Genomic DNA, 27,601 nt, shown 5'->3' on the forward strand with positions numbered 1-27,601 from the left:
AATAGGGATTACAGAAAATGGTCCGAAAAAGGGAAAACATCCAGTGAGCAGAAAGTCCCTGGTTGATAATACCTTGTTGAGGTCAGAGGAGAATGGCCAGACTAGTTTGAGCTGATAGAAAGGCAACAGTAACTCAAATAAACACTCGTTACAACCAAGGTATGCAGAAGAGCATCTCTGAACACATAACACATTGAACCTTGAAGCAGATGAGCTACAGCAGCAGGAGACCACTCCAGCCAGCTGAGATCAGGCAACTGAGGCTACAATTCACACGGGCTCACCAAAATTAGACAATAGAAGATTGTAAAAATGTTGCCTGGTCTGATGAGTCTCGATTTCTGCTGTGACATTCAGATGGTAGGGTCAGAATTAGGTACCGACACCATGAAAGCATGGATCCCATCCTGCCTTGTTTCAATGGTTCAGGCTGGTGGTGGTGGTGGAATGGTATGGAGGATTTTTTTTTCTTGGCACTCTTTGGGCCCTTTAATACCAATTGAGCATCATTTAAATGCCACAGCCTATCTGAGTATTGTTGCTGACCGTGTTCATCCGTTTATGACGGCAGTGTACCCATCTTTTGATAGCTACTTCCAGAAGGATGATGCGCCATGTCACAAAGCTTAAATCACTTCACACTGGTTTCTTGAGCATGACGATGAGTTGACTGTACTCAGATGGCCTCCACAGTCACCAGATCTCAACCCAATAGAGCACCTTTGAGATGTGGTGGAACAGGAGATTCCAGCTGGCAAATCTGTGTGATGCTATCATGTCAATATGGACCAAAATCCCTGACGAATGTTTCCAGTACCTTGTTAAGTTTATGCCACAAAGAATTACAGCAGTTCTGAAGGCAAAAGGGGGTCCAACCCAGTACTAGTAAGGTGTGCCTTTTCTCTGCTCATCCCAACTCCTTCCATTGGGATGAGTGTAGAAGAATATTAAAATATGGTCCAAATTGAATTTTACTTTTTTATATATATATATATATATATATATATATATATATATATATATATATATATATATATACACCAACTGCGTTCCTGCAAACCCTCATTACTATACTGTCTGTCTGAAAGCTTGTGTACTTAAGTGGCATATCATGAAAAGAAGATCTTCTAACTTTTTTTTTTTCTTTTCTCATTTTTAGGCCCGCTTGAACTGTAAGCATTGTGGAAAGCCAGTGATAGATGTCAGAGTCGGGATGCAATACTTTTCAGAATACAGCAACGTTCAGCAGTGCCCTCACTGTGGCAATTTAGACTACCACTTTGTGAAGCCATTCTCTTCCTACAAAGTGCTTGAGGCTTATTGACGAAAACTAGTCAAGTGGAATAGCAAATTATTTTTACTAGGCAATGATTTTTTTTTTTTGTTTATGTACAAATTAATTTTTTCTTTTGTAGAGTTCTTAAAAAAAATGCTCATTTTCTAACAAGGTAAACTGATTGGTTTTTACAGTGCTACTTTGAAAGAAAACAGCTCAATGACTGTAATGGTAAAAGCAATGTTGGTAATAAAAAGATCACCCATACATACTAAAAAAAAAAAAATGAGGAGAAACCATGACGAGTGAATGTATCTTTTAGACAGGTGGTTAATTTATGCTTTTGTAAAACAATTAATAAAAAAAGAAGAAAGATAAATCTATTGAGGTGGCCATACCATGCAAAATTATAGTTTGGTGGATTTTGCTTTTTTATTGTTGCAGCAGGATAATCTTTTTGGTATTTAAGTTGGCATGCATAATCTAAATAAATCTCACATACAGACCGCATGTAGTAAGACAACGAAATTGTTCCTTTTAATGAAGAATTTGTGTTTCTTGTCCAGTTTTTAAAGTCTTGATTTAAATATGTGTTTTATTTTCTGCAGGTTCAATCACTTTAAAATATGTTAATGACTATGAATCTCCATTGTGTGGTAGTCCCCTTTTGTGATTCAGTTTCATCAGTTGGTATAGATCTACATCCAGGTTTTCTCATTTAGAGCTAGCCTGCACTTTCCATTTAAAAAAATCACTTGCACAGTTTTGTTTGTTGTAGCTAGAGACGCATTGAGTATCATTATTCTGCCAGCAAACTGAGCAAAGAGAAAAATTGAAAATGGAAATGAAAAAGATATGGTCAGTATTCACCAAAGGGATTGAAACTGTAAGTCAAAAGTGATTGTTACTTTAGATGTCAAAACACGAACCGAAACTGTAGTCAAGAGGAATGGGAAGAAATCGTAACCAGAAGCACCAAGAAAGACACACAAGTTAGAAAGATTTTTTTTTTTTTTTTTTTTCTGGATCTGAATCCAAATCTTGAATGCTGAGTTACGCACCATACCGGTATAAATACTGCAACATAATTGGCGTCAAATATCGCATCCTAATAGTTTTTTGTTTCCGAGTCATGAATGCCAAGTTACGCACCATACCGGTATAAATACTGAAATGTAATTGGCGTCAAATATCGCATCCTAATAGTTTTTTGTTTCCGAGTCATGAATGCCGAGTTACGCACCATGCCGGTATAAATACTGAAAAGTAATTGGCGTCAAATATCGCATCCTAATAGTTTTTTGTTTCCGAGTCATGGATGCCGAGTTACGCACCATACCGGTATAAATACTATCACGTAATTAACATTGAATGTTTCATCCTAAGGGTTTTTTGGTTCTGAATCCAAATCATGGATGCTGATTTATGCACCACATCGGTATAAATACTGAAACTTAATTGGCGTCAAATATCGCATCCTAATAGTTTTTTGTTTCCGAGTCATGGATCCTGAGTTACGCACCATACCGGTATAAATACTGAAACGTAATTGGCGTCAAATATCGCATCCTAATAGTTTTTTGTTTCTGAGTCATGGATGCTGAGTTACGCACCATACCGGTATAAATACTGAAACGTAATTGGCGTCAAATATCGCATCCTAATAGTTTTTTGTTTCCAAGTCATGGATCCTGAGTTATGCACCATACCGGTATAAATACTGAAACGTAATTGGCGTCAAATATCGCATCCTAATAGTTTTTTGTTTCCGAGTCATGGATCCTGAGTTACGCACCATACCGGTATAAATACTGAAATGTAATTGCCGTCAAATATCGCATCCTAATAGTTTTTTGTTTCCGAGTCATGGATGCTGAGTTACGCACCATGCTGGTATAAATACTGAAATGTAATTGCCGTCAAATATCGCATCCTAATAGTTTTTTGTTTCCGAGTCATGGATGCCGAGTTACACACCATACCGGTATAAATACTGTCACATAGTTAACATTGAATGTTTCATCCTAAGGATTTTTTGGTTCTGAATCCAAATCATGGATGCTGATTTATGCACCACATCGGTATAAATACTGTCACGTAAGTGACGTTGAATGGCGCATTGTACAAGCTTTGTCTCCTGGCCGTTAGGAACAATATCATACCAAAAATGTTCATGAAATGGAAGCGCTGTTACAATAAACAAGACAGCTCAGCAAGGCAGTCATCAATATAATAATACTGAACAGAACTTAAAATATAATAAACGATGATCAAAATGTTCCGTAGGGCATAACGCAAAATTGTTACTAAACCTTCATTAGAAAATAATTAAGTGTAGAGACTCGTAACAATCGTGAAGTAAACCTTCAGTTCTACATGTCCTGTAGTCTGGTAGTGTGAGTTACTATTTCTGGCTTTGCACTTTTGCGTTCACATGCCCTCTGACTATTCGGAGCTCCGAGTTGTGACACTTCACCTTCCCACTTAAGTGCATTCACGTGTATTTCCGGTCAGACAATTCAGAGAAAAATGCAAGTTTGCTGTTGAGTTGTTACTCAGCCTGCCAAAACAAAGCAATTAAAGATAAACAGCATTTTTGGGGGAAATAAAGAGCAAAATAAACATATTGAACATTTCACTCCGCTCCAAATGCATTTGACCAAAAAAAAAAAAAAGGGCATTTCAGCCTGAGCGAGTTATAGGTTTTATTTTAAATAATTGGCTAAGGTGAAAGGTCAGCATCACGTCACAACTTGAACAACTCAGGTAGCTTTGTTTTGTCCAAGTTGCAATTCCGAGTTTGTCTAGTATTCATTTGGTTTTTCCAACTCATATTTACCATGTGTCTGAGAGCCTGTGAACGCAGCGTTAGACTTTTCTGATAAGGAGGTGGCAGATTAAAATGGAGGACTAGATGTCAGCTGACTGTGAAGAAAGAAATGCTGAGCTTGAAACACTGAGAGTTGCTTCATGAGCTGCCATTTACACCTTAAACTGTATGACCAGCTACTTTTGCCATTATAACGGCCTACTATTCATGTTACTGTCTTGGTCCCGGTCAGTCTTGTCCTTGCACAGTTTGTTAATTTTGCCTCAAAATGCTTTCTGACCATTTCTAAGGTTATCTTTGTAAATTCTATTCACCTGCAACAAACTGTAGGCAGAATTTCAGGGCTATATCGCTTTCTAATTAGATAATCACTTCACATATCTAGCCGCTACAGCTCTTTTGCAATTAGCAAGTGTTCTATAGCAACAGTTTGGGCATGTCTCAAACAGCCATGTGTTAAATCCCCTGCTCAAATTAATCCAACAGTTAGGCTTTGGAACTGATTAAATGAGCTGAAGATAAATTTTTTTTTTTTAATTCAGTGCTTATAATCCATGTAACTTTGAAGTTTTTCAAAAGGTAATTAGTAAATTTAATACTACATTCGCTAACCCACTTAGTACATTTCACGGTCACCCTGCAGCTTGTGGCACAAGGTAGAAAGCAGCGCTGGACTGGACACCAATTCACTGCTGATTCCACACACACCAGTCTAGAAATGCCAGTTAAGTTGCATCCCTTTGGGAATGTAGGAGAAAAACTGATTTCAATTAGAATTGGCAACGGGCATTTCTCAATAAAAAGAGTAAAAATTCAAGGTTACTTAAATACACGTTATATATACTTGCGGTGTAGTTCCACCTTACAGATTGCATTAAGTCAGCCATTCCTTTCATTTTACGGACATTAAATTTAAGTACTATAAGTACTATTTTTATTTGTACCCTAGGTAAAAAAATTCTCAAAGCACTTACAAATGGAATATGAGCTACAGATCCAGCAAACTATTTAGCAGATTGGTATGGCCCTTTTATCATAAAGCAGATCAGCTGAATGTTTTATTTTAATTTTACTGTGTTTTTTGGAGATAGGATCCATGCAGTTTCATTTACATGGTATGTTTAGAAGTAATTAAAAAAAAAACAGTCAATTATAATTTGGTTTAAGCACCAAGAGATTTGAAGCCACTTTTTTATATGAAGACTTCTTGCACATTCAGACTTCTTTCCTTGTTAAAGTCTTTTAAAAGGATTTTATTTTTATGCTCCACAATAGCATGTTAATAAATACCATTTGAATTCTTTTTTCCAGTTTTTGCTAACAGTTTCAAATGCTACCCGGTTTGACTTCTAAACTAATTTCATTTTGTATGCTGATTACCATCTGCCTGATCCGAGAGGTATGACTGGTCAAAATATTCTCATATGTGTAACATATTTTTTATTTAAATGCATTTTTGATTGAGTTCATATCATAAAGTGCCTTTAAAGCTTATTGATATTTAATTTGAGAAAGAAGGCTACTAATCTCTTGCAGGGAGGTGAGTGACTTATCTTTCTAAACATTTCAGTCAGTAAAACCAATCCATGTAAAAATCACTTGTGTTCTGATTTTCTACCCTTGTTCCTACAGTGTAAGTGAATGACAAAGGAATTTAATTTAGAGGCAACCAGACGAAGGAAAAGCGTACCAAAGAGTAGTTGATGTTTCAGAAGTATTTGATGAAGCCATTGTGAGGTAATACAGGAGAGGAGACAGAGAAATTCAGTCCTGGCCAAGCAACTTGGCACTCCTGCACTTCTTTCAGAAAATGTATCCTTTCTCCCAGAAAACTGCCACAATTACAAATGCTTTGGCATTCTCTTGTTTATTTCTTTTGTTTGCATTGGAACAACACAAACGAGCAAAGAAAAGAAGGCAAACCTGATCTCATTCCACACACAACTCCAGACATGGACTGGACAAAATTTTTGGTACCACCCTGTTTGGAAACAGTAACTGAAATCGGTCACTTCCTGTAACCAAGAATGAGTCTCTTTAACACCTCTCTACTGGGATTTTGGATCAGTCTTCTTTAGCCAGCTGCTCCAGGTCCCCCAGATTTGAAGGGCGCCTTTTCCCACCTGCTATTTTGAGGTCTCTCCACATGTGTTCTATGGGATTTAGATCTGGACTCATTGTTGGTCACTTCAAAACTCTCCAGCACTTTCTCTTAAACTATTTCTGGGTCATTTGTTGAAGTATGCTTTGGGTCATTGACCTGCTGGAAGGCCCTTGACTTCTGATTGAGACCAAGCTGTCTGATACTGGGGCTCACACTGCACTCCAAAATTCTTAAATAGTCTTCAGATTTCATGATGTCAGGCACGCAGTCAAGGTATCCAGTGCCATATGCAGCAAAGTAACCCCAAAGTATCCGTACATCTCCACCATGTTTGACCATCGGGATTGAGTTCTTTTCTTTCAAGGCCTTATTTTGTTTTCTGTAAACTACAACATTGTGCTTTATATAACAGCTCAAGTTTTGGTCTCATCTGTCAACAGTATGTTCTCCCAGATAGATGCTGGCTACTTCAGGTTGTTTTGACAAACTCCAGTCTGGCTTTTTCAGGGGATCCTTGTGCATCTTCTACCATAGTGCCCCATTTCATTGAGATGGAGATGTGGTAGGAGACTGGTCAGCTTGAATTAGTTTGGAAGTTGATTGATATTAAACAATTCTACATTTCATTCTTCCATCAATTTTTCTCTTCCAGATTGATTTTAAACAATTCTACCTTTCAATCTTCCATCAGTTTTTCTCTTCCATCCACATGCAGGGAGGTTCATGACAGTAAACCTCTTTATGACATTAAGCACAGTAGACACAGAAACATTAAGGTCTCTAGAGATGGACTTGGAACCAGGAGATTGTCCATACTTTTCCACAATTTTGGTTCTCAAATCCTCTGACAATCTTTTGCTCTCCTTTCTAACTCTCCATGCTCAGTGTGGTCCACACAGCACTTGTTACTTGCCACGGGCAAGTTTAAATACAAACCAAAGGACCATCACATGACTGAAATTCAGTTATTTCTTACAAGTTTGAAAAGGTGCCTATAATTTTTCCTGTGCATTTTGTATGTCTGTGTGGAATTTGACTTCTTGCCTCTGCTTTTTTGTGTTGTCCCAATGCAAACCAAAGAGATAAACATGCGAATGTTCAGACATTTGCAACTCCAGCAATTTTTCTGGGAGTGGTGGTTCATTTTCTGAAATAAACGAAAATGGGGTGCATATATTTTTGGAATTGACTGTCCAACAGAGAAATAAACACAAAAGTTATTCTTGCCTTTCAGTGTCACAAAATGACAACATTTAGTTGAACTTAACAGTTTTATATATTCAGATTGTTCTTATTTTGAGCAAATTGTGATGGAATCCTTTTGTTTCTTAATGTACGCCAGCCCCCTAACGTTTTTATCCCAAGAAATAAGTGAAACAAAGGCAGTTAAAGATAATTACTCGGTGTCACGCACTGAGGTCACCTGCAAGGAATGTGACAGCTGGTCCAGTACCATTGGGTCACACTTTCCACAAATAAAATAAGGTCAGGTAAATGTAAAAAACATCTGTGTGCAGGGTTCAAAACACGAACGTAAGGAAAGTTAACCAGCAGAGAGAGAAGTCAAGCTTGATTACTCCACTCCTGACATTTTATTCATACCATGTAAATCAATCCATTTCATAGTGTTGGGGATTTTCAGTTATTAGTAATTTTTTTGTTTGAGAATATGACAAAAGGAAGAAACTTAGTTTTGCTGATCATCATCACGTTAATAATAATTGCTTACTTATTTCATTTAGTCCTTGGGGAAGTGGGCTTTGCCATCCTTTGGTCAGCCATAGCATTGTGGAGTTGACTGCGTAAATGTGCACTTCTGTCCAAAATGACATCTGGGTCCACATGCTTTGGGAGTTGTGAATGTCTGTTAAAGAGGCACTGAACTTTGATGATGTGTTAGTGTGGAATGGACGATTATGAAGGTCATTTGCATTTTAACGTTTTTTTTTTTGCCAAGAAGCAACTGAAACAGTTAACTCATTCTTCTTATTTCACCCTAGCCCAGATTTTGCTTGTTGAAGGAGCAGTGCCAAAGAAACTTAACCTTTATCTTGTATAAACGGATACATAAACCTGTATTATTTTAAAATACCCAAAGAGGTCGGTCATGAAATTAATAAGATTGATATTAAAGGGAAATGTTGCATCTTCCTTGCATCATCTGTGAGGACGGACAGTCAGTACTTTGATTACAACTTTTTTTTGGATCTCTCATAAATTGTAATCATTCTCATTAATTTCGTGACGGGCCTTGTATGTCTCTTATACTTAAGGTTAGTTTTGTCTTGGGACCAAAGTTTCTTTCTGTGGAATTTTTTTTTTTTTCTTTCATTTAAAACGTTGATAAACAATCAATGAGTAAGTCGGGCTTTCTAGTTTACATTTACATTCTAGCTGAATGAAATGAAAGCACATTTGAAGACACTTGAGCTCTGAGTCACAAATAGGAACTGAAGTAGCAGTGAGGGAGCTGAAAATTGGAACTGATGCTCGAGAATAAATGGCCTTAAATTGCGTTGTGGCAGTTTTTTTTATAAACTGCAGCAAGTTCCCCTAATGAAAATGCAAATGGCCTTCTTCGTGGCACACAAGCAAAGTATGGTGTTCCTCTCAACCTATGTACATAATTTCCCATTAAAAGATATTTATTTTAATGCCCTTCAGAAGGCTGTATGATGTTGAAAAGGTTAATATTTATATAAAGACCTTGCTTTTAAAGCCTTTTTTGTCTTAAGTGTTGTCCATTTTTTTTTGCATATGGGAGATTTTTTTGTCGATAAATATAAAATAAGCGCTGAATTCTGCCTATTTACAGTAGGCAAAGAAAAGAATTCAGCCCCCTTCAAAATATTCACATTTTGTTGCTTTGCAGCCTGAAATGAAGATACATACATAAAAATATTTCTCCAACTGTATTTACTTAATGCTATTTTTAACCACAAAGTGAAAGATATAATAGTAACTTCTGGAAAAAAAAAATAACTAAAGGATCCCCCTCTATGTCAGTACTTTGTGGAACCCCCCCTTTTGCTTTGATTACATCCTCAAATCTGTTGGGATTCTGCTCTACCACCTTTGCACATCTAGACTGTGTAATATTTGCCCACTCTTCTTTGCAGAACTGTTCAAGCTCAGTCAGAATGGATGGTGACTGTTGGTGGACTGCAGTCTTAACTCTTTGAGGGCTGAATATTTTTTCCAAAAAACATAGTTTCCGAAAAGCAATGGTTTCACACAGAAATCAACGTAAAACATCTGTTGCTGCATGCTGTGGCTGCCAGTTTGCCAAGAATGTGCGGCAGGCTGTCTGTGTGGCTGGGACAAAGTTGCAGTGCATTGCAATCTGGTTTCTGCCTCTTATCATTGTTAAGTGGCAGTCCTCCCTGGCGAACAATGTCAGTACAATGATTAGCTGGGGACCAGCTGAAGCTGGAATCTCACATTCGTTTTCAATCACTTGTATCAAAATCTGAGTCCGACAAGTCATAGTCCAGTTCAGAGATAATAGGCAAAACATCGTCCACAGAGTATTTTGCTTTACGCATTCGCTTTGATCTCTCACCAGATGTCAGTGCCATTTTTGCCGTTGTTTGCGCCTTGCTACTCACGCAAGCGCAGGAAATCTTGGTCATACCAATGAATCTAACTTTCCTTCTAGCAACGAGAGTCCAACTAAAACATAATGGTTGGTTTTGTCACAGTTTACAGTCGATTACCATCGTCCACTCCTCCTTTTGACAGAAGTCGACATCAGCCCTGAAAGAGTTAAAGTCATGCCACAGATTTTCAATAGGGTTTAAGTCTGGGCTCTAACTAAACTACGCAAGGACATTCACTTTTTTTTTTCCTCCTTCAGCCACTGTCTAGTCACCTTTGCTGTGTGCCTCGGGTCATTGTCATGTTGCACGGTGAACTTTCTGCCAGAGGTCATCAGGTTTTCCTCAAGAATTTCTTGATATTTTGCCCCATCCATTTGTCCTTCTTGACCAGTGCCCCAGTCCCTGCTAAAGAGAAACTCGGCATGATACTTCCATCTCCATGCTTTACTGTAGTTCTGGTGTTTTGGATGGTGAGCTGTATTGGCTTTTCCACCTGATACACCGTTTGGCATTGGGGCCAAATAGTTTGACTATAACCTCTTTTTCTATTTGGCCTCAGAATCTTCAATGTGTGTTTTGGGGGGGAAAAGCTCAATCAAAACTTGATGTGACCTTTCTTGCGAAGTGTCATTTTATTTTCTTGCAACCCTCCCATACAAGCCACATTTGTGGAGTATTTGTGATTTTGTCATCACACAATGACTACTCTTTGCCATAAAATCCTGTAACTCGTTCAGAGTTTCCATTGGCCTCTTGGTAGCATCTCTCTCTCTCTCTCTGACAAGTTTCCTCCTTGCTCTTCCATCCAGTTTGGTGGGATGGCCTTATCTCGGAAGGGTCCTAGTAATACCAAACAATTTCCACTTCTTGATTATGGACTTTACTGTGTGCTCCTAGGGATTGGTAAAGCTTTGGAAATATTGTTGTGTTGAGCTGCTAACTTGTACCTATCCACAAGTTCATCCCTGAGATCTCGCCACCCATAGTTGATTTTTTGCTTTCAATTGCACTTCCAAGCACTGGGATGCTCCAGGAAGAGCTGAACGAATCTGATCACAGGTGGACACCAATTAGCTTGGTGTGCAATGGAGAAGGTAATTAGTTACACCTGATTGAGTTTACAAGGATTTTTTAGAAGGGGATTATCCTTTAAATATCTCAGTAATTGTAATTTTTTTTTCTGCACTGTTGCTATTATTTCTTTCATTTGGCTGTTATAAGTTGCATTGAGTAAATACAACTGGAGAAATATTTTTGTGTATCTTCAGGTTGCAAAGCAACAAAATGTGAATATTTTGAAGGGGAGCATTCTTTTCTATACCTACAGTCCTTTCAATGGCCACATTTTATAGGTCCACCTTCTTGTTATCACAAATGGTTTGTTCCTACAAACAGCCTGTCATAGGGTTGCATCTCAATATACCGTGGATTCATAAAGTATTCCGGCCCCTTCAATTTTTACACATTTCACTTTGTTCCAGTCATTTGAATTAATTTTTTTCCCCACATTAAGCAACACTCAACATCCCAAAGTGTAGGGGTTAAGACCGAATTTCAGAAGCTGTTGCAGATTAATTAACAGTAAAACTCAGAAATATCACGTTGACACAAGTATTTAGTCTCTTCAACAATGTCATTTGAAATTTGGCTCAAGTGCAAGTGAGATGTTTCTATACCTTGTTTGGGGTCCATGTGTGGCTAATTCAGTTGATTGGATGTGATTAGGAAAAGCACACACTTGGCAACAGAGGATCCCAGAGTTGAGCAGAAACTAAGCCATGAGGTCAAAGGAATTACCTACAGAGCTTAGAGACAGAATTTTGTTGAGACACAGATCTGGGGATGGCAATAAAAAAAATCCTGCAGTACTGAAGGTTTCCAAGAGCACAGTTGACTCCATAATTCTTAAATAGTAGAGTTAAAGATGCTAAGATTTGCACTGAGTGTGACGAGGATGGGTAGGATTGGAAACAAATACATCAGGGGGTCAGCTCAGGTTGGACGGTTTGGAGTAAAGTCAGAGAGGCGAGATTGCATTGGTTTGAACATGTGCAGAGGAGAGATGCTGGGTATATTAGGAGAAGGGTGCTAAGGATAGAGCTGCCAGACAAGAGGAGAAGAGGAAGGCCTAAGAGAAGGTTTATGGATGTGGTGAGTGAGGACATGAGTAACAGAGCAAGATGACGAGGACACGAAGAGATGGAACAAGATGATCCGCTGTGGCGACCCCTAATGGGAGCAGCTGGAAGAAGAAGAAATTTGGAACTACTGAGACTTTGCCTAGAGCTGGTCACCCAGCCCACCTAAGCAGTCTTGAGAGAAAGGCCTTGGTAAGAGTGGTTTACGAAAAACTTGATGGTCACTCTGGCTGAGCACCAGAGAACCTGTGTGGAGATGGGAGAAACATCTAGAAATGATGACCATCACTGCAAAACTCCCCTGATCTGGTTTTTATGACAAGAGTGGTCAGACAAAAGACCCTCCTCACTAAAAGATACATAGCCTGCTTGAAATTTTCGAAGAGACACTTCTAGGATTCTGAGACTATGCAAAACAAAACATTCTGGTCTGATGGTACAATGGTTACCATCATCTCTGGACGACATCATCTGTGCAATACCACGCCAGCACCGTAATGTGATAGTAGCATCATGCCACAGTTTGTTTTTCAGTGGCTAGGACAAGGAGACTGGGCAGGAATGAAGGAAACTTAAAACGGTGTCCGCTACAGAGCATTCTGGACCTTGGATTGGGTTGATAGTTCACCTTCCAACAAGGCAGTGACACTAAGCAAAAAAATACAACACAAGAGTGGCTTAGGAACAACTATGGAAATGTCATTGAGTGGCCCAGCCAGAGCTCAGACTTGAATTGATCTCTGAAGACAGTGGAAAACAGCAGTCCACCAATGGTCCCTATCCAGCCTGACCGAGCTTGGGAAGATCTGCAGAGAAAAATGGCAGAAAACCCCCAAATCCAGATGTGCGAAGACTACAAGCTGGAATCGCTGCCAAAGGGGCTTCAACTTAGTAAGTTAAGTGTCTGAAAACTTGTGTCAATTTGATATTTCAGGTTTTATTTTTAATACGTTTTCAAAATGTTCTAAAATCTTGCTTTTGCTTTGTCTTTCTGGGGTATTGAGCGTTGTGTGATGAACTTAAATGATTTATAGCACAGGGCAGCAACATAAAATATGAAAAAGTGAAGGGTCCAATCTAAATAATTTCTGAATCCACTGTATGTAACAAGCACGCCTGGTTCAGAGGGTTTAGCTGGTGTTTGACCAAATTTTAGAATGGACAAGAAGCAGAACTGCTGTAAGTGACATTGACTGTGGTGGTGTGAGATGTTTTTTCAATCTTCTCTGAAATAGCCTCTTGGAGAATTTCATGTGCCTCAACCTCTAGAATTTACAGAAAATTGCACAGTAAAATTGAGAGGCAGTTATGTGGCTGGAACATCTTGTTCTCAGAGGTGAATAGTTCTGACTCATTCAAGCTAACAGAACGGCTCAGTAATTTTCAAAAGGGCTTCTCTGAAGGCATAAAGCATTGGACCTTGAAGAGGAAGAACTGCATTAGCAGAGGATAATGCTGGATTTCAACCCTGCCAGCTAAGAACAGGAAGGTAAGGCTATAATGGACAGGAGATCATCAAACAGGATGATTAAAGATTAGGAAGCCATTACAAGTTTCAGATGGTTGGGTCACAATTTGATATGATGAGTATGAATCCATGGATCTGTTCAGCTTTATTTGAATGATACTGGTGGTGTAGTGGTTTGGGGAATTTGAGTGATGCTGACTGGTTGGTGGTAGCTTAATGGTATAATGAATGGCTTCTTGGCACACATGAACACCGTTTGAACACCACAGCATGCCTAGGTATGTGCGTCTCTCTATGTCTACAGTCACAAAGGGATTCACATCACCTCAAGCTATGTTTCACAAACACCACAGTGACTTCAAGTTCACTCCAGTGGCCAGCACAGTTCCCAGATCCCAGTCCAATAATACAACATTGGAATGAGGTGCAAGAGGAGGTTTGATACATGAATGTGTGGCAGAAGAATCTGTAGGATGTTAACAGAGTCCATAATTGACCAAAAATCTCCCAAGAAATACTTTCATTCTTTTATTAAATCCATGCCTTGAATTGCTAACTGTTGGGTTTTTAACCGGGATACTTAATGTGAACTTTGAAATAATTATTTTAATGACACAATCGACCGTCTAGTCCATATGTATTTACAGAAATTGCTTTAGCACCTTGTACTGGAGAGCAGTCACATTCAGCATTGGATTCAAAGGTGTGTATTATTCAGGTAGGCTACAGGGCTTACATGTTACACTTTCGTTTGTTCATAGTCCTGAGTGGTATCAGCAAAGGGAATGCAAAAGGTGAAAATGAACAGCGATTCGTGGTACTGTAGTTTAGTAACCCAGTTGTGGAGTCTGTCCTTCTCATGTGTCACTTTTTCATGCCCCTCTAGTCCCGGATTTTCCTTCCACTACATCAGTTTGTTTCAGATTACCATGACTTGGGTGTGAAAAAGTGCTTTCCTGTCTTCTGTCCTAAAGGAAAACCGTCAGTTGCATTTGAGCGAGTTCCATTTCAGTTTATTTAATTAACAATGTTTTAGTAAAAATACAAGCGTGTTTGGGACATTTTGAGCATATGACTGGATGCCTTGACTTGTGGATTATGCAACATGAGAAATGTGAGAATTTTTTTCATAGAGGTTTTGAGATCGTTTGCTTTTGTTTTGCAATCGTTACCATAGATGCCTATTCTATGAGAAGCTTTGCTACCTCCATTCTCTCTATTTAATTTATTTATTCACCTTATACAATTTCCTGTATTAGGAATTTGTTAGTTTTCACATACCCTTTGGGGTCAGAGTGCAGGATCAGCCATTGTACAGCACCCCGGGAGCAAGTGCAGGTTAAGGGCCCAGCAGAGTAGGATTTCTTTAGGCAGTAACGGGATTCGAACCAGCAACCTTCTGGATACCATCACAGATTCTTAGCCTCAGAGCCACCACTCCACCATTCTGCAGGAAAACATTAGATTAAAATTTTTGCCCAGCCTATACTACAAATGACATGAGGTAAGTAATATACTTTATATACATTTTTAGTGGGGGTTTTCCCTAATTCCCAAAGGCCCAGACCTCACAGGGACTGCACTGATGACCCAGCTGCAGGAGGAGCATTCACCTCTTATATGAACTCTTAATCTCCGGCTAACAAACCATCGTACAATCTCATTCTGCTATGACGTTTAGCAAAGAAGCAAACTATAAAGAAAGGGTCACAGTGGCACACAAATGAGGATACTGAGTAGGACATTAAACCGCCAAATCCATTCTCGAAAATGTGGAAAACACTGGAGCCCAAATACCTGAGAAGTCCAGAGAGCACTACCAAGACATTCATCTAATTTGAAGAAACTGTCAAAAGATGAATTCACAGAGCCATGTCCAACATGGGGGAGAACCCTTTATTGACACATATGGAGCCACACAATACAGCAAAGGCAATGACTGAATTACAGCTGTTTGATCACACTTCTTCAATACATATACAGTGTGGACAGATGAATAAGTGCAGGGTGAGTCCATCCCAAAAGTGTTGGGGTGCCAACGGAGTCGCCACTTTTAATTCTTAAAACAACTATAACTCAAAACCAGTGGTCACCGACACAAAACAGAAATCAAACAAAACAGTCTTCTGTATTTGGATCTTGAGATCGGGTCAATCGTGGGAAGCACCATCCTCTCAGCAAGTTCTGGTCCAAATGAGAGGAGGCGCTGGACTTTTATAGGCCTATGGCAGGAAGGAGCCGGGTTACTTTTCCTTCTCGATGCTGCAGAGGAGAGAAAAGATGAGGCTGCTTTGTCCCCAACAGTGTATTGCTTACCTGTGATGACCCAGTAAGTTGTTCCTTCTGACGTGGACATGTGAGAACAGTTAGTTACAGGAGTACGTGATTAGTAAACAGTTTCTCATGGAAACTGGAACTTACTAACCCTGACGTTGGGATGTTTTCTGTTCTCTGCTGTGCCTTCCTGGAGCAGCCAGTTTTTATCTGTTTTATCCTTGCAAAATCCAGCACAGCCAAGACTGTTGGGCAAGACTGGATCACAAATTGAAAGAGTTTAAATGTTTGCAAAATATTTAAAGTTGTCATTAGCCAAATCATCTAGAGCAGCGTTTCTTAACCTTTAAGTATATGCGACCCAAGTTTTCATAAGTTTTAATCGTGCCCCCCTAACGTTTTTTTGAAAGGAGCCCACTAATACCAATTTGTTCTTTTTTAATTAATGATATATCATAGATGCATATTTTATTATACCTACTTAACTTTTATCGACATTTATCTAACTATATTTATTTTTCTAGTATCAGAATGTAGTTTAAGTTAATTTGTTTTGGTTTCAATAGATGTATTTTTCATATTTTTGATTCTTGTTTTCTTTTTTTCACATTTTTGTGCCCCCCTAGGAGGGCCCGCCCCACAGACTGAGAACCACTGGGCAATTCACATATGTATGTATGAGTGATGCCTACACTCTTAAAAATGAAGGTGCCAGATTGGTACTAAAGTGAGATACCATAGAGGAACTTTTTTTGGTTCCAAAAAGATGCATTCTCATGTAGGTTCCAGAAAGAACCGTTTTATTTGTTAGCTCTGTAACAGACGCCACACCGTAAATAACCGCGAACAGATGCTAACAGATTTGTGGAATATCAACGGCTTATGGTTTTAATGGGACTCTCACTACCTCAGATAACACAGGCCAAGTCCAGGATTTCATAATCTGTTAGTGTCCTGTTAGACAGCTTAGCAATCGTTAAAGATTTCAACTTTCTTCTACATACTCCACTCTTAAAACTAAAGGTGCCAAAGTGGTTCTATGGCAACAATTTTTATTTCCCAAAAGACCCATATATGTGAAGGTTCTAGAAAAAGACATTTATTTATTAGGATCTCTAGCAGGCTCCATACAGTAAATAATCATGAATAAATGGCAACAGATTTGTGAAATGCCAATGGGTTTATGATTTTTCAAGGACTCTTCTTCATCCTTCTTAATCTGTTGGTGTCCTGCTAGGTAGCCTAACATGCATTAAAGATTTTGGATTCTTTTTCTACATACAGTGAACCCTCGTTTATCACGGTTAATCCGTTCCAGACTCAACTGTGATAGATGAATTTTCGCGAAGTAGGATTCTTTATTTATAAATCGAATATTTTCGCAGTTAGAGTATGGAAAACCTGTTTATGACCTTCTAAATACATTTTTGAACATCAGTCACCATTACACTCGTATTACCCAATATATTAGACAAAATAAGACAAAATAAGACATATTAGACGTTACAAATATCATATTATTATTGTACTGTACATTTAATTACACACACACACACAGTTCTTACACACAACCTATGAAGGCACGAGCTCAGTAGGAGAGTCTTCAGCAGGTGCGTCGTTGTCTTCTTCCGCTGAAGGAGTACTAGGAGTAGGCAGTGGGTGTCTGGGTGCGCGGCTGAAGAACATCTTGATAGGCAGTTGCTGGCGCTGTCTTTTCATATGCATGAGGAGGCTTTTGTAGGGTATTGCCATCTTTGATCATCTTCTGGATGGTAAGCATCTTCCTCCGGCGCTTAGTTTCATTGTCAGAAGGCTTAGAAAAAGCAGCACGTTTAGGAGCCATCGTGGGGCTTAGATAAAAGTTCTCAGAAAGCGCATGCGTAGTGACGTAAGCGTGTATGAGAAAAAATCGCGATAGAGTGAAGCCGCGGAAGTCGAAGCGTGATATAGCGAGGGATCACTGTATTAGGAAGTTTTTCAAAGCACAAAGAACCAACTTCAAATGCAAAGAACCCTTCCTGGAATAAACTGGTGCTTGGTCAAGCAATGGAGCGATTAGAAACCACACAACTCAGTAAAAAACCATAAAATGCTGTTACCATTCTTTTTATTTTTTAAGAGTGTAGGAAGGTTTTCAAAGCAGAAAGAGCCAACTTCATATGCAGAAAACCTTTCCTGGAATGAAATGGTGCTTTGTCGAGTGATGGCTTGACGAGGAACCACACAACCCAGTAAAGAACCATAAAATGCCCTTAAAGAGCCATTATTTTTAGAGTGTACAATGCCAGTCACTCCATGGCACTCCATACAGGGCTCGCTATCCATGGAGCGAACAACATATGGGTGTCACCAGATATGACACAGACCTAAATGCTCCCTTGGTCCCCAAGAATATCCTTGACACGTGGAGACTGAGACACCCTTTGGTTAAATGCTACTTATAAACCAGGGATGTCTTACTTTTGTGTTGTTCTTCCATTGGGGTATCTCCTTCAGCTTGATAACCCAAAACCAGGTGCCCTGGATTTACTTTATTACTTCAATCGCTCCAGATATAAAGAGAAAATATAGAAATTTATAATCAACATGAAAGTAAATATAATGGCAGTAAAAGAAAGTATAGTAAAATATATAAATGTATAGCAAAGTCTTGATGTACAGTGCACAGTCTTAAAAAGCTTACTGAAAATTAGCAGCAATGTTAAAAGTGGATATTTTCCTGGGTGGCTTTTTGATTCTGCAGTTGGTGTGATGCATGAGTTGCATTCTCTTGTCTCTAACATCGTTCTCTGGTCCCTTAGACGGGCTGAATGTCAGACATGTACAATTGACTAGCTATCATGGTGGTGGATGGCTGTGCCCAAAATCTTTGATCCTCGTACTTAATCTGTGCAATCGGCCCCCTTCAGCCCACTAAAAGAAGATCACTGCTCTTCATTGGTGCAAATTAAGGGGTGGAGCGGCCATGAGTTGTGTCCCTGAGGCTAAGGATCTATGCTGGCATCTGGAAGGTTGTCCTTTTCAAATCCCGTTACTGCCAGAAGGGCCCTTGAGCAAGACCCTTAACCTGAAAATTGTGCCATACAATTGCTAACCCTGCACTCTCACCCCTAAAGTTCAAGTGAAAAGACAATTTCCCCTGTGGATTAATAAAGTTATGTCAAATAAAATAAAAATGTTTACTGCTTGAAAACAACAAAAGGAACTGACTGATCAAGGTGGAAACTTCACCACTGTGATTACAGACACACCAGGCTTCCACGTGTGCGCAGAGAAAGTGGTACCCTCAACCCAAACAAAATGATCTCAAACGTGCGGATAATTATTGACTTGCCCTTATAGCCAGAATAATAATAATTACTTAAATATTATGCTTATTGAGTTGTAATATTATTTTTCTTTAACTATTTTGCTTTATGCTTTGAAGGCTGTTGTATAAAATGAAGATTAGGTCTCTAGCAGTGTAACAGTATGTCCTGGAAATAACTGTCAACATTTTGTATCTCTTCAAGATTTGCAATGTTTATCAAATTTAAACCATTTGTTTTATTATGTTATACTCCACTGTATAGTAATAATACAACATTTAAAACCAGAGCCAATAAGAAAAGCAATAATCCTTGTTTCTCTGAGAGCTGGTCAGTGCAGTTTCTTTGAATAAAACTGAAAATGATTCTCCTCTCTCCTTCAGAGCAAATAAAGTGAGATGAATCCCAGAGCTGTTTCTCAAACCAAATGAAGCCGGGGAGAAGAGCTGTGGAAATGAGCGCCTTAGGCCACTTCAGATGGATTCTGCTGCAGCCAACCGTCGGAAGTCATTTGTGTTGAAGTGAGGAAGGCAAATGAGATGCAAGCAGGTTCGGTACATTTACATTTTTTGTTTGAAGGCAAAAGTGAACACAAGAATGTACTTACTTGATATTAGTCTAACCACTCAAGTAATAATAAAAATAGTAATGCAATTTTATTTGTATAGCATCCATTCTATGCTCAAAGCTTTTCAAATAGTTTGATGGATACTGTCGTGACTTGGGAGTCCCAAAAGCACAGAAATTCGAATATACTTTCAAAAACTGCCCTCTGTGGGGAGATTTACCATCCAAGCCTCCACTAGTAACTATTGGGCCCAGCAGAATCTTCATAAAATAAAATGTTTACTTTAAAATGGTGTGAGCGCTGAAGTCGGAAAACGGCGAGATAAACTGCAATTTAAAATTAAAAGCAATTTCTTTATGATTTATTCTTGGTGAGTTAGAGATTGTGAGACTGCCCCCCCAGCTCAGCTAACTGATTTGAGTTCGGGAAGACTGGAAAAAGAAAAAACTGATCACTCTCTTTTATCACCTAGTTTGTTCATTAGCCATAGAGAGAACAGAAAAAAACAAAACCGTTCATTTTGAGGTCATACATGAATTAGGGTTACATCTTTAATTTATGACATACAGGAGTACAGAAAAACAAAGCAGTACCAGGCGCCTACATTATCTAAAGACTGTGACCTTCTCAGTACACACATAAACCCATTTTAAGCAGTTTTCTTAAAGTTCATTGCATTAGTTATAAAGAGATTACATTCTTATAACTTTAATATCTTCACTAGATTATATTTGTTTGATTATATTAATAATTCTTATTTATTAATTCATAAATGACAATTTTTTCTTATTTTTAAGCAAAAGTGAAGAAAACGATCACATTTATTTATAATATCACAGGGTGTTCTGTTAATATCAAGAGGTTAGCACTTTCACATAGAAGAATTAAATCAGTCTCATATTCTGTGCATAATTCCTTTCCTACCTAAATGCAGATCAAATCATATAGAAGTATAAACAACAACAACATTTATTTCTATAGCACATTTTCATACAAAAAAGTAGCTCAAAGTGCTTTACATAATGAAGAAATGAAAAATAAAAGACAAAATAAGAAATTAAAATAAGACAACATTAGTTAACATAGAAAGGAGTAAGGTCCGATGGCCAGGGGGGACAGAAAAAACAAAAAAAACTCCAGACGGCTGGAGAAAAAAATAAAATCTGCAGAGGTTCCAGGCCACGAGACCACCCTGTCCCCTCTGAGCATTCTACCTAACATAAATGAAACAGTCCTCTTTGTATTTAGGGTTCTCACGGAAGTGAGAAAATCATATAGTTCTCTGCAGCATGATTAATACAAAATACAGTGTAACAAGGCGCTATATAAGCGAATAATAATAATACGTGCCTCTGTGTCCATCTGTGTCGGGTCAGGCGAATTATTCTTCACCCGTGGGCGCACGTCTTCCCCGTGACCCACAGGCAATACACAGTCCATACAGCACAATTCCAACACAATCTTTTCTCTCTTTACCACCACTCCTCCTCAGGCTTAGTCCTCCTCCTCCCGCCTCTTGTTACTGAGTGGTGGTGGCTGGTCCTTTTATATCCCACCCGGAAGCGTTCCAGGTGCTTGACCACCTGGACCTAATTGCACTTCTGGGTGGGGCTGAGGATTCTTCCAGCCGGGCTGCTGACTCCATGCAGCTCCCCCTAGTGGCCATCCAAGCCCCCAACCAGGCTGTGGAGGACTTCATCTCCCATGGAGCCATGCGACAGGTTGGAGAATCAGAGGCTGCCACCAAGCGTCCCGGGGGAGGTATTAAGCTGTCCATGGTTGCTCCCCCGGATCAGATGCAGCAGGGGCGTCCCTGCCGGGCATGGGACCTGGCTGTCCACCACAACAGTCATTGGTATTTTGTGAGTTAAATACTTATAATCATCTGCGGTGGGCTGGCTCCCTGCCCGGGGTCTGCTTCCTGCCTTGCGCCTTGTGTCGGCTGGGATTGTCTCCAGCAGACCCCCGCAACCCTGTAGTTAGGATATAGCAGGTTGGATAATGAATGGATAGATGGATACTTATAATCATTACAGTAAATAATGTTTTTTCTGATTCTCAATGGGCTCTGTAGTCCAAGCAGCACTTAAGAGCACAAAAGGAATTGCCTGAAAAGGCGAGGTAATCCACAGCAAACAAAGTCCCAATACAGAATTCCATGGCGAAATCGAAAACAGAGCACAGGTTCAAAAAATCCAGGAAATCTTAAAAGCAAAAAAAAAATAAAAATAAAAAACAGCACATCAAGACAAAAACACTCCACTCCCTAAATGAACTGCCAGGAACTACACAAGGCCCTCCAGTATACTGGGTGGAGGGCAGTTCTTGGTAGTGATTGGCAGGTGGCCCTGCCCCCTTGGGAGCCACCTAACAAACACATGGGACATAATCAAATAAACACAAAGAATAATGTCTATAATAATTAAAAAAAACAAAAGAAACATGAATATAAATAAATGGCACAAAACTGGACAAAACAAACAAGCACAACTTTGAACCCTGGCCAGGGGAAAAATGCTGGCTGAAACCTGACAAGATACAATAAGAATGGAAATGGATGAAAAGAGCTCTAAAAAATAACACTGAATAGAGACTGGTATTTAACACCAAATAAACAATAAAATGCAAAATTCTAGATAAGCATAAGAAAAAACTAAATAGAAGTAGAGACCGCCACCTGTTACTGGCAGTTAACACACGCCTTGTAATTCATACATTTATTCTAGTGGGACTGACTGCTGCAATTCATTACTCACTGGTGTACTGTAGTAATCCCTGAGGGGAAATTCTCTTTTTTGCATGCCCATCTTAGTCAGAGTTTTAGGGGCAGAGTCCCTGGAGCAATTGCAGGTTAAGCGTCTTAGGGCACTAATCATGCTTCATGCAACTTTCAGTTAATTCAAAATGCACTCAGCCTGTTGTTTGCCAATGGTAAGACCCCACTGGGTCTAAATTGAGAAAAATCCAACAGGAGGACTTTAAGAATCGTGAGAAAGGGTAACACTTTAGTTTAGTCGGTCAGTCATTTTCCAACCCACTATATCCTAACACTGGGTCACGGGGGTCTTTTGGAGCCAATCCCAGCCCGCACAGGATGAAAGGTAGGAACAAACCCCAGGCAGGGCACCAACCCACCGCAGGGCACACCCACATTAGGGACAATTTAGGATCACCAATGCACCTAACCTGCATGTCTTTGAACTGTGGGAGGAAACCCACACAGACACGGGGAGAACATGCAAACTCCACGCAGGGAGGACCCGGAAAGTGAACCCAGTTCTCCTAACTGCACCACTTTAGTTTAGGTACCACACAAATGCGTCTGTTACTCACTTACTCTTCTGTAACAAGACCTTAACAAACACGTCTTTAGGTCTTCACGGCACTTACAACGCATCAGTAAAGGGGTTATTCATCTCTACAATGTGACCAACTAGCAAAATGTCAGTTTGGGGTGGTCTGAGGTGGCTTCACTGAGACACATTTCTCTTGATAGTCGATATTTTGTATACGACCCGTGAATCCTTAACATTAACAAGTCGTTTTATCAGCATGTCGATATGTCACACTTTACAGAGATGGATAACCCATCTACTGTTTTTATGAAGATAAGAAGCCTTTGTGAAAGTCTTATTACATAAGAAACAAAAGAAATTTGATAAACAAGAGGAGACCATTCAGTCCATTTGGCACCTGTTTGTTTAGTTAATACCTAAGCTGGTCCAACATCTCATCCAGATCCGTCTTAAAGGTTGTCAAGATGTCTGCTTCAACTTCCATGTCTCGGTAGTTTGTTTCAGAGGCTTGCAAATCTTTGTGTAAAGAAGTACCTCCTGAGTACATTAGAACTTTAGGACAATCTGGTTGAGAACAGGCCTTTCAGCCGAACAAAGCTTGCCAGCCCCATCTACTTTATTCTTCTAAAAAAATATCAAGTCGAGTTTGGAAAGTTCCTAAAGTCTACTACTTGGTAGCTTATTGTACATGTCTACGGTTCTCTGTGTAAAGAAAAACTTCCTAATGTTAGTTGGAAATGTATTAAGGATAAATTTCGCACAGTGTCCCCGTGTTCTTGATGAACTCATTTTAAAGTCACAGTCTCGACCCACTGGACTAATTCCCTTCATAATTTTAAACACTTCAGTCAGGTCTCCTCTTTTGTTTAAACTGTAAAGGCTCAGCTCTCCTAATCTTTCCTCATAACTCGTCCCCTGTAGCCCTGGAATCAGCCTAGTCGCTCTTCTCTGGACCATTTCTAATGCTGCTATGTCCTTTTTGTAGCCTGGAGACCAAAACTGCACCCAGAACTCCAGATGAGGCCTCACCAGTGTGTTATAAAGTTTCAGCAGAGTGAGTCCTTGCACTTGGACTCCACACATCAAGGTGCTATGTAAGCTGATATTCAGTTAGTTCTCTTGTTTCAAATGTGAGTTTCCCATAGCTACTGCAAGAAAAAGAAGACACAATAAGGAGTGTTGGGGCACCCATGCACAAATCCTATATAAATGAATAACAAACACAGTTAACTGCTTTAAAGAGACGTCTTTTCAGATGGAAGTCTGGTTCTGACTGATGGCAGAGCTTTCAGTTATGTGGCCATCCGGCAGGAAGAGGCGAGTCTGGGCAGCTGGACACCAGAAGTGGCGTTGGTGGTGGAAAAGCTGTCAGTCTTCCGGTCTGCAGAGGGAGAAAAAAGGGAAGGTGTTACGACACAGCACCAACCACTGGAGTGGCAGAGAAACAGCATCACCAGAGCCTTTTCAACTGTCCTCTATGCACATGCATGTGACACTGCATAGATAATGGACAATTCAGCTTTATCTGAACTGCAGTAATATACTTTTAGTTAGCCAGATTCGGAAGTGTTGTTTTCAGCATGCAGTTTTCGTGTATCACCTCTGCATGTGTGACGTATGACTACCACCTGAGTGTATGTTATTTTGAGAACTTATAAGAGAAACTCGAAGAAACATAACAAGAAAAATAAGCCTTGAACAGATTTATCTTTTCCTTTGAATTATCAGTTTTTCTCTAAACTGTTTTGCTTTGAAATTTTACTATACACTTGAACAGTGGAATTATTTCTCATCGAGAGTCACACTCATTGCCAGTACAGTAATCCCTCCTCCATCGCGGGGGTTGCATTCCAGAACCCCCCGCGAAAGGTGAAAATCCGCGAAGTAGAAACCATATGTTCATATGGTTCTTTTTATATATTTTAAGCCCTTATAAACTCTCCCACACTATTATAAACATTTCCCGCACAATCATACAGCATAAACCCTTTGTATTCTCTTAGATATTAGGTAAGATTCATTGAAATTATGTATGTAAACACAGTTTATATACAGTAAAACCTAAATATTATTTTAAAGATATCGAGCGTCTCCGATATCACATATGTTACAGCCATTACGACAGACAGGCCACCAGCAATAAATACGTACAATGCAAGAAAAATTGTATACAGTAAAATGTGTGTACAGTGACACTAAACGTACATACATGTACTAAGTACTGTATGTACGTAGATAATTAATTATGGTTACTCACCAACAATGACACGACGACTTGTTCCGATAACGATGAGTTTAATTTTACTGCACAACAAAGGAGAGCGTTACAGCTCTTCTAAAGTATCCTCTTCAGGCGACTGTGTAGCACCGCCGTTGTTCTTCTTCCAGCACTCTTCAATCCAAATCCCTAAAGCAGACTCCATCCAGACTACTGCCTTATCACGTCCACTTACAACTCGTTTTGCGCCCTGGTTAAAGGACACTGCAGCCGTAGATCTTATATGCTTTTCCTCCTTTTTAAATAAAAAGAATCGTGGACTTATTGATGCCACAATGGTGTCCTGCAGCGGTGTAAATGTTCCCTTCCTTCAACATATCCAAAACTTTTACCTTTTCTGCAATCATTTGCATCTTCTGTTGGCGCTTGGACACGGCTCCTGAAGCAGTAGCAGGAGCACGTTAATGCTGAATGAGTGAGATGAGACTTCCTGGTTAATGCAGCACTCCGTCGCTGAGCCAATCAGCACACAGGAACTTAACTGTGTGCTCTGATTAGGTAGCTTCTCAGCCATCCGCCAATAGCATCTCTTGTATGAAATCAACTGGGCAAACCAACTGAGGAAGTATGTACCAGAAGTAAAAAGACCCATTGTCCGCAGAAACCCGCGAAGCAGTGAAAAATCCGCATTATATATTTAGATATGCTTACATATAAAATCCGCAATAGAGTGAAGCCGCGAAAGTCAAAGCGCGATATAGCGAGGGATTACTGTACCCCTTGAGGAAGCAGAGGCTGCAGGAGTTTTGAAAAGCAGACGAACGCAGCTACAGAAGGTGTTGAACCTCTTCTCCTGTATGTTGTCTATGTCCCGCTCCCACAAAACACGACCACTTGACCCCTGTATTGTTATTTATTTGCATAAATATCAAATTCTTTATTGCGTCCTACCTGTCAGTGTTGGAGCAACGTCCTTTATGGATGATGAGACCGATGTGGGAATGGCAGTCTTTATTGCAGAGGTCACACTGGTTTGAGCTCTACGATGTGGTGGGGTTGCAATATTCCTTCTTATGAGCCTGCTTGTCTTCTTCCACATCTTGGAATCCTCCTTCTCCTCTCTTGTGGTACGAGCCCTTAACAGGAGTTGGTGTCGATGCCCCTGCTCCTTCTCAACTTGCAAATATCCTTTAAGTGAGGATGTGGGCGACCAGTGCTGCTTTTGCCACCTGCCAGCTCACTACAGAGGACGTCTTTTGGGATGTAACCGTCCTTCATGCTACAAACGGGCCCAGTGGGTGTGGTTTTATGCAAATTTTGCCCAAAATTTGACAGATACATTGCAGATGGAAGGTGTTAAGCCATTTCTCTTGTTTGGCCTGTGTTGTCCATGCCATTTTTTCACAAGACAAGACCACAAGACTCCAATGTATTATTATTATTATTTCTTTGTGTAAATATCTATTAATTCTACAAACCAGTTGAGCCTACTATAAAAAGATCGAATGAACAGAATTACCTCTGGTGTAAGTCCTCTGGTATCATGCTGAACTTTCTTTTAATTCTTACTCCAAACATGAATCTCGCTTTTTAATTAGACATTCTGCCATCTTCAAGTATTAACTTGAAACACTGAGGGTGTAGCGTTCTCCCCGAGGGAACAGATGGAGGAAGAGAAATTGACTTTCATCTGTTATTTGACGTGGCACTCTGCCATGTCATTTCAAGGTGGTTCCTCCTCCAAGGCTGCTTAATATTTCTTAATGGATTTCCATCAAACAGGAAAAATATTTCCTGTTTTTCCCTTTTTGCTTTTCTAGGACAACCTTTCATGATTACATTTCTGTGAGGTCCTAGAAGGGCATGAAGGATAAGGGATTGAAAAGATTTTAAGGAAGGACCATAAACATTTTGTAACCTTTGGGAAGTAGGGAGGAATAATCAGGGTTGTAATGGGAAGGTAGAGAGGGTGTCAGTTGAAGGACTCTAGTGACTGTAATTCTACCGCCACACCAGGGGTTGGCGCTGTGTCTTAATGCATTTCTCTCTTTTTCCGTCTGCAGTATGGATGATTGATGGCTAGAACATTTCTAACATCACTTCCGGTGTCTGTTCATCTGGACCCACCTCTTCCTGCTGGGAGGACTGAAAACTGGAAGCTTCGCCATCTTTGCCAGTTCTGTCCTCAACTCAAAACTCTTTGTAATCATTTACTTGTTTTTGCAGTTGCCCTACAAACCAATTAAACGGGCTTACCGGGTAGGTACTCCAACTCGTGATCGTTGTCCTTAGGGTTGGTGGGAGAAAATGGAGAAGGCACCCCAGTAACAACCATATAATTAACTACTGTTTTCCTACAGGCTGCCAAAATGTATTGAAAAATTAGCAGAAAGGAAATGATTAGAACTAAGATTCCAATCAGGTTCGCCAGTAAGCGTTTTAAATGAGAGGAAATCAATGGAAACATGGAGGTGAGCCAATAGTCACCCATCTCTCCATCAACATGGCGTGTCTAGCATATT

The 27,601-nt window shown here is 39.7% G+C and overlaps 1 protein-coding gene across 1 annotated transcript in view; it reads left to right on the forward strand.

Moving 5' to 3' along the window:
- Positions 1 to 8,932, forward strand: part of heca (hdc homolog, cell cycle regulator) — a 63,930-nt gene extending 54,998 nt beyond the window's left edge. The window contains exon 4 of the mRNA XM_028821114.2: positions 1,160 to 8,932. Coding sequence (XP_028676947.1) covers positions 1,160 to 1,324 — 165 coding nt within the window. The 3' untranslated portion in view covers positions 1,325 to 8,932. The remainder of the gene's footprint in view (positions 1 to 1,159) is intronic.
- Positions 8,933 to 27,601: the final 18,669 nt, after the last annotated feature.

This window comes from Erpetoichthys calabaricus, chromosome 15 (assembly GCF_900747795.2).
Source record: "Erpetoichthys calabaricus chromosome 15, fErpCal1.3, whole genome shotgun sequence".
NCBI lineage: Eukaryota > Metazoa > Chordata > Cladistia > Polypteriformes > Polypteridae > Erpetoichthys > Erpetoichthys calabaricus.